This window comes from Carlito syrichta, unplaced genomic scaffold (assembly GCF_000164805.1).
Source record: "Carlito syrichta isolate Samal-C Ts95f unplaced genomic scaffold, Tarsius_syrichta-2.0.1 Scaffold311769, whole genome shotgun sequence".
Lineage (NCBI taxonomy): Eukaryota > Metazoa > Chordata > Mammalia > Primates > Tarsiidae > Carlito > Carlito syrichta.
In genome coordinates, this window is record NW_007255865.1 from 61,482 (window position 1) to 78,384 (window position 16,903).

The 16,903-nt window shown below is 55.5% G+C and overlaps 2 protein-coding genes and 1 long non-coding RNA gene across 4 annotated transcripts in view; 2 read left to right on the plus strand and 1 right to left on the minus strand.

Moving 5' to 3' along the window:
- Positions 1-10,039, minus strand: part of PTPN7 (protein tyrosine phosphatase, non-receptor type 7) — a 12,916-nt gene extending 2,877 nt beyond the window's left edge. Inside the window, exons 1-8 of one of the 2 annotated variants that reach the window (XM_021718056.1) lie at positions 9,859-10,039; positions 7,826-7,997; positions 7,174-7,357; positions 6,618-6,702; positions 5,136-5,212; positions 3,562-3,699; positions 3,128-3,238; positions 1,683-1,840 (exon numbers count right to left, since the gene is read on the minus strand). In XM_021718056.1, the coding sequence (XP_021573731.1) occupies positions 1,683-1,840; positions 3,128-3,238; positions 3,562-3,699; positions 5,136-5,212; positions 6,618-6,702; positions 7,174-7,357; positions 7,826-7,997; positions 9,859-9,901 (968 nt within the window). In that variant the 5' untranslated portion in view covers positions 9,902-10,039. Of the gene's footprint in view, positions 1-1,682; positions 1,841-3,127; positions 3,239-3,561; positions 3,700-5,135; positions 5,213-6,617; positions 6,703-7,173; positions 7,358-7,825; positions 8,055-9,858 lie in introns of those variants that run through there. The other variant, XM_021718057.1, reaches the window with a different exon arrangement.
- Positions 4,430-6,456, plus strand: LOC110596628. The gene is made up of 2 exons (XR_002482594.1): positions 4,430-4,473; positions 6,191-6,456. It is a non-coding gene; the product is annotated as an uncharacterized LOC110596628 (long non-coding RNA).
- A 5,389-nt stretch (positions 10,040-15,428) lies between the features above and the next one.
- The window catches only part of LOC103271575 (receptor-type tyrosine-protein phosphatase V-like), an 18,649-nt gene continuing 17,174 nt past the window's right edge, over positions 15,429-16,903 (plus strand). The window contains 4 exon segments of the mRNA XM_008069042.2: positions 15,429-15,485; positions 15,840-15,867; positions 16,033-16,332; positions 16,531-16,797. Coding sequence (XP_008067233.2) covers positions 15,429-15,485; positions 15,840-15,867; positions 16,033-16,332; positions 16,531-16,797 — 652 coding nt within the window.

Consider the following 16,903-nt stretch of genomic DNA (forward strand, 5'->3'; position numbering starts at 1 on the left):
TGAGTTAGAGTCTCACTCTGTCACCCAGTCTGGAGTGCAGTGGCCGCTCACGGCCACCACAGCCTCCATCTGCTGGGCTCGGGTGATCCTTCCTCCTCAGCCTTCCAAGTAGCTGGAACTACAGGTGCACGCTACCATGCCTGGCTTATTTTTTGGTTTATTGTAGAGACAAGATCTCACCAAGTTGCCCAGGCTGGTCTTGAACTCCTGAGCTCAGGCAATCTTCTCCTCTCAGCCTCCCAAAGTGCTGGGATTACAGGCTTGAGCCACTGCACCTGGCCCAAAGCATTCTTTTAACATGGCAAATCCAAGTGTGTTAGCCCATCCTGCAGGGTCCCCATCATCTGGCTTTCGCTCGCTTTCCAGACTCATCTCTCAGCATAATCCCACACGTGACCTCCAGGCTCAGCCTCTCACCCTGCTCCCAACAGTGTGTCCAGTTTTACATGTCTTCTCTGGGCCTTTGCATATGCTGTTCTGTCTGCTGTCATGCTTCCCCTTTCTTCTCTTCACTTGGTTAATTCACCTTTTAGGTCTTAGCTTGGCTTAGATGTCCTTTCTTTTGGAGAACCTTCTCTGGCCAAAGTCTGGGTTAGGTGGCTTGGATCTATGCTCCCATGCTACCCACCGTCATAGCTCACATTGTGTTGCACTTAATTGTTTAACCTGCTGTTCTTCCCATCAGGCTGCAAACCCATCAAGGAAGAAGCCAAACTATTTTGTTCACAACTATCTCCTTAGCATCTAACACTGTGCCTGGCAATAATAGGTATTCTTTTTTTTTTTTTTGAGTTGGAGTCTCACTACATCACCCAGGCTGGAATACAGTGGCTTGCTCCAGCTACCCCAGCTCAACCTGCTGGACTCAGATGATCCTTCTGCCTCAGCATTCCAGGTAGCTGGAACTATAGGCGCATGCTACCACGCCCAGCTAATTTCTTGATTTATTATAGAGATGAGGTCTAGCCAAGTTGCCCAGGCTGTTCTCCAACCCGTGGGCTCAGGCAATCCCTTCACCTCGGCCTCCCAAAGTGCTGGGATTACAGGCTAGAGCCACCGCAACGGGCCAGATATTCTTTTTTTTTTTTTTTTTTTTTTGAGTTGGAGTCTCACTCTATCACCCAGACTAAACTGCAGTGGCCGCTCTCGGTCACTGCAACCTCGACCTGCTGGGCCAGATATTCTTTTAAAAAAAATTTTTTTTTTAAAATAGAGACAGGATTGCTTGCTTGTTACTCAGTGTGGTCTCAATGTCCTGGGTTCAAGCAGTCCTCCTGCCGTGGCCTCCCAAAATGCTGCGATTATAGACATGAGCCACTATACCTGACCTTTAAAAAAAAAAAATCTCTTAAAAATTAGGTTCTCAATAGATACTTGTTGAAGAGTAAAGGAGTTCTCCAACAGCGGGGATCATCTTGATGGCCTACTCTAGCACTATGGGAGCTTCCTGATACTCCATCTCCTCTCTGGATTGTGCTGGGCATCCAGCCCAGATGTCTGGGTTCTGCACGAAGGTGGTAAAAAGAGTAGGGCATTTGCTGAGTGACCTTGAGAATCCCGTCCAAGTAAGAAAGAGCTGGGCCTGCCTGATGCTGCTCTGCTCATACCATTTCCCAGGAGAGACCCGTGGGCAGGGGAGGGGTGCACAGTACACAGGCTGCCGTGGGGGTAGGTGCCCGCACCTGCAGTGGACCACGATGGGTCCTGTGTGGGTGGCCATCTCCGGGCTGTCCTCCACCTCAGCCACCAGGCGCAGCAGGGGTCCCGCTGACTCCGGAGTCTGGTGGTCAGGCCAGGCTGAGAAGAGGACGTGCTTTACTGACCTGCGCTCTTCCTGGTGCTGGGTTGGAGATAAGACATGAGAACCAGGGTCAGAGTGGGGGCCCTGCCCTGCTTCTTCTCTGGTGCCACAGAAGGATGAGGGCTGGAATTACCCCGCGGGGGAGTCAGAGCAGGCAAGGTTGACCCTTCCTGCTTGCCATTCTCCAGCACTTCGCTTTCCAAAATGCTGGGAAGGAGCACTGTCCGGAGACGGGGCAAAGACCCAAGTTCAAGTCCTGGCTCTACCTCTAACTAACCTCTGACTTTGGGCTAGTCCCTTGACCTCATTTTCTTTGCCTGTGAAATGGGAACAGTTCAAATGCAGCTGGTCTATAAAAAATAAAAATAAATAAAATGGGGACAATGATATTTTATTGGTTTACTGCCCAGGATACTTGCAGGAGAATGAGTTGATGGAGAAATACTTTTTTTTTCTTTTTTCTTTTTTGTGAGTCAGAGTCTCACTCTGTCGCCCAGGCTAGAGTGCAGGACACTCATAGGTCACTGCAGCCTCAACCTGCTGGGTTCAGGCTGGTCTCAAACCCCTGAGCTCAGGCAATCCTCTCGCCTCCACCTCCCAAAGTGCTGGGATTACAGGCTTGAGCCACTGTGCCCAGGCTTTTTTTTTTTTTTTTTTTGTAATTTCACGTCTCACTTTGTCGTCTAGGCTGGAGTGCAGTGGCATGATCACAATGACCACAGCTACTGCAGCCTTAACCTGCTGGGCTCAGGTAATTTTTCCACTTCAGTCTCCTAAGTAACTGGGACTAGAGACATACACCATCATGCATGGCTAAATTTTAAAATTTTTTTAGAGATGAGTTCTCACCATGTTGTCCAGGCTGGTCTTGAGCTCCTGGGCTCAAGCAATCCTCTGGCCTTGGTCTCCCAAAGTGCTGGGAATACAGACATAAGCCACTATGCCCAGACTCTAGAAGACATTTTTAAAGCACTTTTACACATACATGGCTTTCAACTTTTTCCTCATCTCTTCCTGCTTCTCAAGATCCTGGATTCCTGCTCCTGGATTCCACCTCTCCTCACCTGCACCATTCAACACACATGGGTGGTACTTCCTGTTGGTTCCTATTTGGGCTTTTGGCTGTGCCCTATTAGGCTAGAGGTTCCCTGAGGACAGCATCCAATTTCTCTTTCTTCTGTGGCTCAAGCACTTCTTTCAGATAAGAGTTTAAGAAAGTTTAGGTAAGTAAACGTTTTGCTCCTAGTGAAGATTGGGCTTGAGTTCCAGAGATGTTGAGGGTGGCCCAGCTTCCCTGTGGGCTAGGCCTGGTCCCAGGGGTGGTACCTGGATACTGAGCTGCCGCACGGTGTATTCTGGACACTCTGTCACGTCCTGAACGCGGATCTGAAAGGGTCCATAGGTTTCCTCTTCTGTGGGCCAGTAGTGGACACATTTCTAGGAGGGAGGGACTGGGAGTCAGAAGGGGGAGGTTCTGTCAGCTGGAGCGGGGGCTGGGGCAGCAGACAGGGCTGGTATGCCCTCCCCATCTTCCACCCTCACCAGGGGGCTCAGCAACTGGCCCTGGCCCTCTTGAGCTTGCCACCATACTTTGGCTATGAACAGCCTCCTGGGGGTGTATCTCAGGGACCTTTCTGAGCGGCGTGAGCTGGAGCCAGCTCCCAGGGAAGCCTCTTGTCCTGAGCTGCCTGGCATGTGTAGGGAGAGTGTGGGGCATAGCCCTTCCTGGGTTCAGCTAGGACTGTGGCTCTGCCTCCTACCTCCTTGCCCTCTCGGAGCTGAGTGAGCATAACAATGAGGGACACTTCTTCCTGCCACACCATCTCCCAGAAGTCCGACACAGTGTTGGGCATGGGGCCCTGGGTGGCAATGTAGACCTTCTCCTGCCCGTCATAACCCTGGGGAGATGAGCAGAGAAAGGAAAGGAAGCAGTGAGAGTGGAGCTCTAGAAAGATCCTAGACTCTGCAGGTGTTGAGGTCAGGCTGAGGCCAGTGAACACACACACATAGACACACACGCGTGCATGAACACGGAAACCACATGGTGGGAAGGAGACGGAGTCTGGAGTGTGGATCAGCTCCCTGTTCTGCCGTTTCCTGGCTGTGCCACTATAAGCCAGTTACCTAGCCTCTGTAAGCATCCGTTTTCTCATATGTAAATTGGGCATACTGATGTCTACCTTGCAGGAAGGTGGTGTGGATTAAATTCCATAAACTATAGTGAGAGTCTAGCATATAGCAAGTGCTCTGTAAATGTTTGTTCCCTTCCTCCCCTGTTGCTCTCTTCCAGCACAAAATAGCAAAAGAGTGTTTCATATTTGTTCAATGACAGTTTCACTTTTACATGTTACTTTTATATATTTAGTAGCAAAACGTAGCGCACTTTCCCTATCCTGTCTTCCACCCCTTCAGGATGGTCAGCTTCCTGCTCCTCAAGAAGAGGGTGCAATCCAGACCACTGTTCACCTGTTTTTGGCCGGCGAATGGAAGATCATATGTCCCCATTTCTCCTCTCTGAACCCCTACCCACTCTGAGCCACGAGAGGGCGCCGCGATTATACCAATTTAGGGCCAATAGAGATGAGCAGAAGCTGGGTAGAGAGCCCACCTTTCCTAGCATTTGACATCAATCGAGCCATCTCCACGGAGGGGCTACTGGAGGGGCAGTTAAGGTAAGTGGGGAAGTGGGGGGTCCCTTTAGTTCTGGCATCGCCATGCAGGCCTCAGGAGCCCTCAAGAAGCTAGATAGAGATTGGGTTTAGCAATCTGACTTCCTGCCACGTTTAGAGGGTTGGTGTGGGTGGGGTAATAGGGTACGTTAAGGAGACTAGGTGGTCTCTGGATTTTTTCTGAGTCAGAGTCTCATTCTGTCACCCAGGCTGGAGTGCAGTGGCACGCTCATGGTCACCACAACCTCGACCTGCTGGGCTCAGATGATCCTTCTGCCTCAGCCTTTCAAGTATCTGGAACTATAGGCATGTGCCACCATGCTCGGCTAATTTTTCGATTTGTTGTAGAGGCAAGGTGTCGCCAGGTTGCCCAGGCTGGTCTTGAACCCGCGGGCTCAGGCAATCCAAAGTGCTGGGATTAAAGACTGAGCTACCAAGCCTGGCCTCTCCGGATATTTTTAACATCTGCTCTGTTTTCTCGATTGGGACCTGCTCAGCGTCCAGCTTGTCTTGGCAGTGCTATGGCAGCAGTGATTTGGAGCAAGGAAGGAGGGAACCCCAGGTGCCTGAACCACCAGCCACGGCTGAAAGACATTCTCAGACATCTTCAAACCCCCTCCCTCACCCCTCATTCCCCACACTGCCACTGCAGCCAGGCCACTCACTCGGATGTAGTTGGCATTGATGTAGTCTCCGTCCTCTTGGCTCTGTGCCCGGCCAAGACAGACACGACTCTGGGGATCTAGGAAGGAAAAATCAGCAGAGTTCAGAGGTCAAAAGGTGACTAATGAATGCAGATTCCAGAAAGGTCCAAAAGAGGCGTGTCCCTGTGCTCTTCACAGTGCCTTGGATGGCAGGTGGCCTGATACCCATGGATTGTTTTTCCATAGACAAGAGGGAGCCACAGGATGGTCTTGAGCAGGCGAGTGATACAATCAAAGCAATACTTTGGGAAGGCTGAGTGGTGCATGCAGGGTGGACCTGAGAGAAAAGAGAGCAGAGCAGCAGAGACCAATGGGGAGATATAATATTCTAGCCTTGAGATCAGTAGGGGTTTAGAATAGGAATGGAAAGAGAGATATAGAGGAAGAATTGTTTTCTGGTGGTGAATATGGGATTCAGATGAGCCACTTGCCTAAGATCATCCAGCCATGAAATGAGACTAAAACTCAGATTTCACTTTGCCACGGGGCCTATTGGCCTCTCCCTCTGTGGGGGAGGGATCTCTCCAAATCAAGCCCAAACAAGGATGAAGTAGCAGCTTATGAGGAAAGGAGGGGAAACTCGCTCTCCTCCTATCAGCCTGCTTGAGGACAGAGGGTACTCAGGGACCAGGGGAATTGCAGGCAAAGAGACCCATTCCCTGCTGGTGGCTGCAGGGCTGGTTAGAAATAGGCCAATAACAAGGCCACTGCCTCCTCCCCCCATGGAGTGCTTATAGCCCCTTGATCCACCCTTGCAGGCAGAGGGCATGCCAGGAGGGCCAGTGGGAGTCAGATAAGGCTGCTCTGGGGGAGGGAGGAGGGAGAGGGAGAGGCTCCCAGGGCCTCATGGTCTGAGGGCCCCATGCCTGCCACTGAAGAATACAAGGAGCTAGCCCTGCGTCTGTCTGCTTGCAGGGCCAACCCTTACGGCCTAGTGTCCCCCACCCTGACCTGTCACTGCCCTCTTGCCGGCCACGACCCTGCCTGCATCTGACTTTCTCAAAGTCCTCTCTTAGGGAACCCTCCTGATGGTCTTCTTCTGCTGCAAGCCATTATCAGGCATTTCTCACTGGGAGGAAGATGAGGAAGAAGGTTTGGTGCAACTGGCTGTGTGACCCTGGGCAACTTTTTCCACTTTTCTATGCCTCAGTTTCCTCATTTGTAAAATGGGCATAATAATATCATAGAACTAACTTCATGGGATCATTGTGAGAAATGAGTGAATATGAAAGATTCAGAGCAGTGCCTGGCCCACAGTAAACATCTGCAAATATTATTGTGATTATTGCTCCTTCTTTCCCCAGCTGGTACATGGGATGGTATTTCTCTGTGAAAGAAGATGTTCTGGGGGAGGTAGTCCTCCTCCCAAAACATCTTGCCTTCCCAGGTTCTCCAGCCCCAGGGATGGTGCCCACCTCCCTTGGCCCCAGCTGCAGGTCTTACTTGGCAGGATGGTCTTGTACCGGTCCTTGGAGGCGTGGCCGGGAATATCCAGGTCTTCAGGACTGACAAAGTTTGAGGGGATCTTCTGGCAGGGGAGGACATGAGTGAACAGCTAATCCCCCTTCCCAGCCTCCTTTTCTCCCCTGCCACCCCTTTCTGTCTTTTTAAAAACATTGTTTTATTTTATTTTTTAGAGATGGGGGTCTCGCCATGTTGCCAGGTGGCTGGTCTTGAACTCTGGGCTCAAGCAATCCTTCCGCCTTGGCTTTCCAAAATGCTGGGATTACAGACATGAGCCACTGTGCCTGGCTCCCTTCTGCCTTTTTCTAGAACAGTTGGGCCCTGGTCATTCCTTCTTGGCATTAGCATATAGGCCTGGTTGGGGTGGGGAGCAGAAGGGGAAGCTGGGGGAAGCCTCCTCCCCTGAGCCCCAGAGTTCCCTTTCCCAAGAGATCCTAAGAGGAGACATGTCCACGGTGCCCATGAGAGAATGTGCCAGCTTGCTGCCTCTGGCATAGAAGGGCAGAGCAACTCCAGGGGGACTCCAGATTCTTACCAAGAATTCCTCCTCCAGCTGCTTGGGGCTGGGTGGCTGATGTTGCAGGGCCCAGCGGGTAAGGGGGTGTCCAGCTGTGCGCAGAAAGTGCAGGGTGACTTCCCGGGGTGTGTTCACTGAGCAGATGGGTTCCACGGCCCCCAGGGACCGCACATCCAGCATCAGAGCCACATTGGAGCCCCGCCTGCAGGCACAGCCACCCAGGCTTGTGAGTACCCAGTACTATTTGCTTTTCTTATGAGGAGGCTGCTCCTTGTCTCACCCTGAACCCAGAGGCCCAGTGAATTCAAGGATTCAGGCCTCTGCTGTATGCCCTTCTCCCCTTGTTAGTCAGACAGGGCAGCCTGGAATTCAATGGTACCATCCCTCTGTCCACCTGTGTCCATCCTGGTTTTATTGAGGCTCTGGCCTGTCTCCAGCACTACAAAGGCCTCTGGCCTTGCCCTGGGACTGCTCAATCCAACCTAGGATCTGGGGAGCAGCTGAGGGTTGACATAAAACCTGTGCTCCAGACATGCCAAGGACTTGCAAATGAGCACTACTGGGTTTCCTTCCAGACTGGAGTGGACAACTGACGGCTCTCTGGACCCAGCGGTCTGAGCTGGGGGGGTGGACGGAGGGAAGGCAGGACCCCTCCCAAGAAAGAACTCACCTCTCCTGCAGCCGCACGTGCTTCTTGGCTGGAGCTTTGGCGGGCGGAGGCTGGGTCATGGCTGCCTCCAAAGACAAGGTCGGTGGCTGTGCTCTGGAGTGCCCCCCACAGACCTGGACCATGCTGGGGTGGGGTGCCAGGCCAGGGAGGCTCACTCTGCCATGAGGTCTACCTGAAAGACAGGGCCCTTGGCGGCTGTTCCCCAGCCTGCCTGATTGGTCAGAGGAGGCTCCCACACCCAAGCTGGCTTTTTGCTGTTTTCACTGGGGGTGTCTTCTATTCCCCTAGAAGCGGCTTCATTTTCACTATGGGAAGGACGGGATCTCTTTGGCCAGACCCGGGGCAGCAGGCATTTTGGGGCTGGAGTAAGGGCAAGATGAAGGGTAGAGATTGAGGATGGAGATAAGGAATCTAGAAGGAGGAAGAGAGAGGGGAGAGGGGCCAGAGACAGAAGTACACGGGGCTCTGAGCTGGGGTCTGAGTGAGAGAAGACAAGGGGGGAAATGGCAAATATGTGCTCTCTCCAGAAGGGAGAAGGCTCCTAACACCATCGGAGGCCTAACCAGCAGTCCATCGAAGCACATAAGGAATTGGAGGCCTCCGGCAGGGTTAGAGCCAGTCCGGGATCCTGGCATGCCAGGCTGCAGGTCCCTACCAGGGTCCTCTCCCAACTGCGGGCGAATCTACCCCCAAATTCATGTCTGGTTTCTGGGGTCCCCATCCAGGGAGGTAGGCTGGGGGGGGTGTTTCCTTCCGCCTCCTGCCCATCCCCCCCATCTCCCGCCTCTGTAACTGTCACAGGAAATGGCCTCACCAAGCCCTTGAGCGACAGCGCATGGTGAGGCGACAGCTGGGGCGTGAGATGGGGCATGGAGGTGGTGGGACCATCGCCTCTTGGGGGACAGTCCTTATCTTCCAGAGCCAGGGTCACAGTGGCCAAGGTGGTGGCTGGAGGTGTTAGAATTGCCACACCCACAGGGACAGGGGTGAGGGGACAGATGGAGCCTGGCGCAGGTGTGAGTGGTGGAGAGAGGTTCTCCCACAACAGGAGGGCCCGTTCACCTCTGCTCTCCTTGCAGTTCCCTGTGGCTTCCCTGCCCTCTTGGCCTCGGGGACGTCAGGCCTGTCAGCACCCATGCTTCAGCCAGGCATTGTGGCACCCAACTCACCCGCTCGTACCCCCTCTTCCAAGATGCCCTCCCATTTCCCCAGAGTTCACACCACCCCAGGGTCACAGGACTGCCATCCCCCCCTTCCGGTACTTACTGAAGCAGCTGTGCCCGCCCAGGCTGCTTCTTGCCAGCTGTCTGTCTGTCGGTCTGTCTTTGAGGGCTGAGAAGGCTCCAGGAAGCCAGCTTCCTCCCTCCGCCCCTCCTCGCTGCCACCCACGCACACCCCAGCTGCCTGCTACCCTCCTGTGCCTGCTGCTGCCGCCACCAGGGGTCGGGTGCCTCCTGCTGTGTCCCTCCAGGCCGAGGCTCTTTTCCCTGGGAATGGGCAAGGCGCTGGGCCTTTCCTGACCGCCTAGCTTCCAAATCCTCTTCCCTCCTGCTGCGTTCTTTCTGTGGGTCTTTGTCACGTCCAGCTTTTCTGCCTTCTCTCTAGGCAGGGCTGCTGTCCCACAGAGAAGCCAAGGTTATCCTGCTCCACCTGCCCCTGGCCAGAGGTTTATTTCCGCTCTTCTGCTTCTGCCCCAGAGCCCTCTCCCTGGAAACCCTTGTGGCTTCAAGTCTTGGGAATTCATGACCAAGCACAGCCTGTGTCTTCCAGAGCAGATGCGACACAGACTTGGGGCAGGGGCAGAGAGGGGGCAAGAATCCATGTTCCACATGGGAGGAAGGGCCCAGGGCCTGGCCTAAAAGGGCCTCTCCAGCCACTGGGCCACAGCCCAGCTCTCAGATGCCACCGGCCTGAGCACAGCCCAGCCAACCAGGAAGAAGAGACAACTTGTAGGAGAGTCTGAGGGGCTTTCCCGGACTCCACCCCGCTCCAGGCCTCCTCCAAGAACTCTGACATCTACTCAGAAGACTTACAGATCGTGGACAGCCGCTGGCCTCCACTCCAAGAGACTCCCATGTCCTCTCCGCTGCTGGGGTGCCTGGATGCCTGGGGCCTGGGGAGCGGCACCCAAGTCCAAGACTCCACCCTACGCCCCTACCCCCGCCTGGCCTCAGCAGACCCCTTGCTGGCCAGCAGCCCAGCCGGTTCATGCTCACAGTATGTCTCCTTTTACCTTGTAGCCTTCCAAATGCCCTTCCCTCCCCCTCCCAGCCCCCAACAAGCACAATCTGCATCCCCTCTCTTCCTCCCCTTTCCTGATTCAGCTGTCAAGTGGTGACAGCGAAAAAGGAATGGCGTACAAGAGGCACAGGGGATAGGTACACTGGAGGGGGCGGTGGGGAGGGCGCTGGCCTGCTGGCCCAGGGGGGACAGTCGAGATGAAGAACAAGATACCCCTCTGGGGCTCAGGAGGCTTCTCAGCACCCACCTTTGCTCTTAGCAGTGGAGACAGGGACTGGCTCTTTCCCTTTCCCCTCCATGGCCAGCTGACTCTTGTCAGTTCTTCCATGTGGTCTGTGCCCCTTTGTGCGGGGGGTGGGTTGGAGGCCGATGAGGGCTGGGGAAGGGTTGCCCAGGATGGGGTGGAGAGGAGAGGAGCATGGGAATCCCTAACATGTTTGTGGGCGGTGACCCAAGGCTGGCCTCTGCCTCACCTGACTCCCACAAGCCAGTGTTTCCACTGTGGGTCGTGGGGACCCTCAGGGTAGAGGAGGGGATGGAAAGAGGGCCACTGCCTCTGAGCCAAGCTGTCGATTGTTATCGCGAACAGGAAGCTAGGATACCACAGGGGTAGGGAGGAGGAAGTGGGCAAAGCCCTCCCCATGCTGGTCTGCCCAGTTCCCCCAGGTTTCCAGGGTCCGAGCTGCATGGGCTGTGAGCACATGCTTGCCCCCACAGGCTGGGGTCCCATGATGGTTCGAGAGTTGGAAGCTGAGCTCTCGGTCAGGGAGCGAGGAAGCTGGGGCCAGGAGACTGCGGGAGGGGAGAGGTCGTCGGGTGTGGGGATAGAGGTTGGGTTTTAGGCCAGACTCCCAGGTCCCTTTGGGTGGGTTTGGGGTGAAGGGGATTGTCACTTCTTGCCTCCTTCTGTCTGGACATCCATGGAGATGTGTGGCCAGAGCTTGAAAGTGGGGAGGGCGCTGACCAGCCTTAGATGGAACAAAACTCCAGTTACCGCTCTGCACCAACCCTTCCCCGGCCTGGCTTGGTGGCTTGAGATGCCTCTCTCTGTGCTCTCTGGAATGGGCTTTAACTGATCCTGGCTGCTAGGAGGACCCTGGGCGTGACTCCTTCTTCCCTCCAGAAACTTCCCACAGTGGTAGAATGGTTCCAGGCAACTCTCAAACTTTCATCCCTTGAATTGATTTGTCTTCCAGAGTTGGATTTAGGTTCTAGCCACCCTTGTCTCCAGAGAAAGTGCAGTAATGGTTGGAAGCCAGAAAGACCCATGTGAAATGAATCTAAACTGTGGTTTATTGGCTGGGTGGCCTTGGGCAAGCTATCGAGCCTTCCCAAGCCTCAGCCTTCTCCTCAGCTTCCTCCCTCCTTAAGTGCCTCCCCTGTCAGTCGGTGAGGCCTCTGAAGCGCTTTGCTCACACCAGCAGGAGAAGGGAGAACCTGAGAGAAATTGGCTGGCGGAGTGGGCCTGGGAGGAGCATCAGGGTCAAGGAGGCCTTGGCTGCTGGGTCTCACCTCTCACCAGACTCCCTCTTCCTCCTCACCACTTACTTTCTCCCAAAACCAGGCTGCCTGGGCAGTTCCACCCCAGCAGTGAAGAAGTTCTGCAGGGAATCACTCCCAGGGGTTTCCCAATAGCTCAGATGGGGCAGGGCCCACTCCAGAGAGGGCAATAAGAGGCGTCCCAAGTCACCAAGCCAGGCTGGAGAGGGGCTGGTGCAGAGCGATATGTGTCTTGTCACATCTGAGGCTGTGGCTGGTGCCCTTACCCCTCCCAAGCTCTGACCACACAAGTCCTGACTCTGTTGTTTCCTTCCTCTAGTGATTCCCAAATTCTAGGGCTGTGAGTGTCAGAACCCCTGGTGGGAGGGGGAGCGTATATCTGGAATTCCCAGAAGTCCTTGCTCCCTGCAGTCCTTAGGAAGCAGGGAGCTCCTTCCCAGTCTGCTGTTGACCCTCATAGGCAAAGGCTGCCGCCCTATAACATTCCCAAGGGAGGATCTTGGGGAAAGCGTCAGTTGCTGGGAGCCAGGACTCCTGGGTCCTGCACGCTCCACCTGCTCTGCTCCTGTCCCTGCTGCCCCCTCAGTTCCTCTCTGGAGAAGCCCAGGATTCTAAGTGGCTGCTCCAGAGTCCTCCCACCCCTGAGATCCTGGGCCAGTCTCAGCCGGCTTGTTCTGCCCCTACTTTATGGGTCCAGGCTTATCCCAGCTTATGTGGGAGAGCCAGAAACACAGAGAACTGGGATCTGGGAAGCTTCATCCAGGAAGAGGCAGGAAGACACCAGAGGAATCATGGTGAGTGGGGCAGAGAAGTGCCATGATAAGCGTGGGAACGGGTCAGGGCCAGCTGGTGTGAAGGCTGAGGAGGAAGTGGGTGCCTCTGGTCTTCTTTCTTCCAGGACTGCACCCCTGTGCCGGGCCCTCCAAGACCCAGTTTCCCTCCTGCTACCCTCTGGGTGCCTGCTGGTGAAGGGGAACTTCCACATACCAGAGACCCAGGCCTGCTCAGCACTGGGGGCCAGACTAGCCTGCTGCGAGCTCCAGGAAAGAGCCTGGCTCTTTGCCTGTTGCTGGAACTCAGGGTGCTGGCAGGAAGGATTTAGGGCAAAAGAGGGGCCTCTCTCCCAAGTCCAGAGCCAGCAGAATGGACATCTGTTCAATAACATGGTCTTTTCTGCCCAGGGGCTCCTGTTTCCCTCCCACTCTGTGTTGTCCCTGGACGCCCACCCTTGTGCCCACCCAGGTGGCATAGGGATCCTTATGGCCCACATGAGTGCGCACATGCATGCACGCGCGCGCGCGCGCGCACACACACACACACACACACACACACACACACACACACACACACAGTCAACCCACGCTTGCCCAGCCCTTCTGCTGCTTTCCCACTGCCTGGTCAGGGGGACCTAGGTCTCCCCGCTCCCCGGCCACCTTTTCCAGAGTACGAAAAGCAGGGGGAGTGGGCGGCTTGGCTGTCTTGAGCCACTCTGTCCCTCTCCTGCCTGGTGATTATCTTCCTCCAGTGTGGGGGCTGCCCAAGGCCTGGCTTCAGGCTGTGGGAGAACAGGGAGGGGCCGGAAGAAAGCTGCCTGGGAAGGCTAACTGCAGGGAAAGACCAGGCCAGTTCACATTTGGGCCCAGGACGCCCGGACTAGTCCCATGTCCTCCTCTCTCTCCTGGCTGGCTCTCTCCAGAAGGAATCAATAAGGTGCTTTGGGACCTCGGGAGGACCCCAGGGGTTCTCTAGGGAGAGGATGTAGGTTTGTCTGTGGGGGTGTTTGCTGGGGAGGAGATACAGCGCTTGTGGTACTTTATTGCTAATGGAGAGGCTTGGGTAAGGGAGGCTGCTTCTTATTTGTCAGAACCTTTCTGCATCCTCTCTGGAGCTCTCGCTCCCATCCCCAAGACTGCCCCAGGCTGGGTGGGGGCTGGCAGCTGTGCTGTCTACAGCCAGGTGCCTCCTCAGAGCTCTGTCCAGGGAACTTTCCATGGAGTCTGTGCTGTGCCCCACAGGCCTCTTGTGGGGAGCTTTGGCAGGTTCTGAGACCCCCCTCCTTTGCCTAAACCTCTGTCCTGTGCACCTCTTCTACTTAGATTCTGAAGTAGGGTGCTTCCACCCCTCTTCTCCCCTTGGTGATTGGAGATAAAGGCTCTGCCAGAAGCAACAAAGTGAGGTGTCCCCAAGTGAGGTGGGATGAGGGAGGGATGAGGGGAGGATGCCCCCCCCATCAGACTGGGACCTGGGACCTCTCCTCTTTCACATCAGTTTCCCTAGTTGCTATACTCCCCACTCCCGCTTCTTTCAAAAGAGCATGTGTGTGTATGTATACACAAACACACACACACACACACACACACACACATACACACACTCACTAAGACTGGAAAATCTGTTGAGTCTGCAGTGCTGAGTTTCCAGGCCTCCATCCAGGGGCCGGGTGGGCGGCTCTGAGGTTTGGGACCGGGTGAGTGGGGGAGGAGCAGGCAGCCCCTGGCTCTGGCCTGAGTGGAGAACCAGGCTGAGCTGGACTCTGATGCAGCCCTGTCCTCTGCCGGGGCAGGCCCAGGAGAATCTCCCTCAGAAGCTGCCTTCGTGTTCAGACTTTCTCTACCTGTCTGTTTCTTCACACTGTCTCCTCCCCACTTGCAGAGTTTGCTCTGAGTCCTGGGCTTCCTTCCCAGGGCCCAAAGCCATTTTTTCTGTCCTTCCTTCCTTCTTGCCCTTGGGGTGGGAACATCTGGGTGAGCAGCTCAAGGTGACTAGCTGGCTCCAGGATGGAGTGCAGCAAAGCCTCAAGTTCAATGTCTCCGAGGCCAGGCCTCAGGCAGGCTTGCCTGGGCCTCTGTGGTGCCTGCAGTTAGATGGGGGCTGGGAGGGGATAGGGGAGCCAGGGTGGTCACCGCTGCTCTAGATGGAGGAAGTGGAGGAAGGCAAGCAAAAATTCCAAGGACTGGAATTGCTCCTCAAAGGGTTCCAAGCTAAAAGAACCCCGATATGGGGTGTTTAGAACAGGGTTTGCCTTTTCTGCTCTACGAACACCAAAGTCCCAGATTCAAGTTCATTTTCTCTGCTCACAAATGTGGGGCCTCAGGTGGGGCTCTTCCTTTCTCTGGATATCAACTTCCTCATCTGGGCAGTGAGGGTGTGGGACCAGACGAGTGCAAGGACCAGGTGGGCTCTAGGTCCACAAATGCTGTGACTGGGGCCCAAAGGATGTGCCTCTGTGCCTCTGTCTACAAGAGCATGGTGCCATGCTGCATGGGTACAGAAAATGAGACACACAGTCAGTTGGTCCATCCACCCAGGACACAGGAACACACATCCACATGATGTCACTAAGACCACATACACCCCCACGGAAACACAAACACCTTATCTTGCTCATGCTGATGAAGTCAACAGACACCACGCCTCTCTTCCAGGGTCAGGGAACATGCTGCCTCTGCTATGTGTGTGCACTTGCAAGGCTATCTCTCCTCTTGGTCTTCTTCAAGAGTACAGGGTATTTTCCTCCCTAGAGAGCCAGCTGTTGGAGGTGGGGTGGAGGTGGAGGAGGCAGAGGGAGGAGGTGGCCTGTTTGCAGTCTGAGAGTTACAGTCTCCTTCCACCTTCTGGGCCTAAAGCCATTCCCCGCCTCTTTCTCCTCAGGAGACTTGCCAAGGCTGGGCGGGGTGGGAGGTCAGGGTCTGGGGTTGAGAGTCAGCCCCTTGCTGCCTGCAGACTGCAGGGGTGTTTGCTTGAAACTCTGCCCTTCCCACCCTTGCCTGCCTGCCTGACCGCCTGCCAGCGGGGCAGGGGGCAGGGGGGGGGATGGCTCCTCCCCCTGCTGCCTCCCAATCTTTCTTCTGCAGACATCGAGATGAAGCCCCCACTCTTGTTTGCTGTCCTCCTCTGGCTCCGGGGCTTTTTGGCTAAGGTAAGGTGGCCATGGGGGACAGGCCTGGTGGGATGGGGTCCCTGCTCTCCAGAGCATGTCCAGGGCTCCCACCGCTCCCTGGACTCCATAACCGGTCTGCATTAGGCGAGAAGGGAGGCTGCTCCTTTCTCATTGGGCCGGCACACAGCGAGAACAGTTTGCTCCAGCCTGCCTGGGGCTGCCTCCTGCACCTTGGTCATGCCTCCAGATATCCCTTAGACTGTGTGTGGTTGTCATCTAAGGGGAGAGCCTTCTCTCAGATCCTGGCCCTGTCCCCCAGTACCTTTCTCAGAGGCCTGGCCCTCAGAGGCCTCTACCCATATCCTCCCCTCTCTGCTTCCTTCCCTCCTACAGGAAGAGGCATGCCACTCCCTGGAAGGGAGTCCAGCAGGAAGAGTGGAGGTAGGTGCTTTCAGTGGGGGAGAGAGGTCTGAGGGGGTGAGGTGTGGAGGGCTCAGGGCCAATTTTTCCACACCAGCTCCTGCCTCTGCTCCAGCCCTTTCTTTGGACCTTCCCTCTTTTCTTAGGGCAAAAAGGGTGTTGGGAGATCCTGAACGCACCCCCTTTTCTTCAGGCCCACCCCCAAAGGTGAACATCAGCAGCCAGGGGAGCCCTACTAGCCTCTTTCTGAGCTGGGCAGCCCCGGAGCCAGGCAGTTTCGACCATGCCCTCCGCCTCATGCGTCTCAGCCCCCTCGGCTCTCCTGAAGGGCAGCCGCTTCAGGCCCGCACCAATGCATCCAGCTTTGAGTTCCGGGACCTGGTGCCAGGGAGTGGCTACCAGCTGGAAGTGACTGCCCTGCGGCCCTGTGGGCAGGATGTCACTGTCACCCGTACTGCCCGCACTGGTATGACACCTGCAGGCTGAGAGGGAGGAGTCATTGCCTGGGGTCGGGGTGGGAGGGGGTTGACCAGGAGGGCAGGCAGGAGATCCAAAGGGGGCAGCTTCTCCATAGACCATGTCTGTAACCCATTTAGGAGCACCACAAGCAGGTGGTGATGCCACCTTGGTGCTGATCTTGGTGCTTCTCTCACCTCTGGTGCAGCCCTGTCAACTGTCCATGAACTGCAGCTCCACAGCCCTGGGAGTCCTTCCAGCCTGGAGGCCTCATGGGGTGATGCCCCTGGGAAGCAGGATGGCTACCAACTTCTCTACCACCTGGAATCCCAGACACTGGCACATAATGTCTCCATTCCCCCGGGCACCCTGTCCTACAATCTTGGCAACCTCTTGCCAGGCAGTGAGTATGTTTTGGAAATCACCACCTGGTCTGGCAACCTCCAAGCGAAGACCAACCTCTGCCAGTGGACAGGTAAGGTAGGCACTTGGGCAAGGGCCCAGGTGGCAGCGAATCTGGGAGTGTTGGAAGAGGTGGAGAGTCCAGGGCCTTATACGGGTCCATGTCTTTTTTTTTTTTT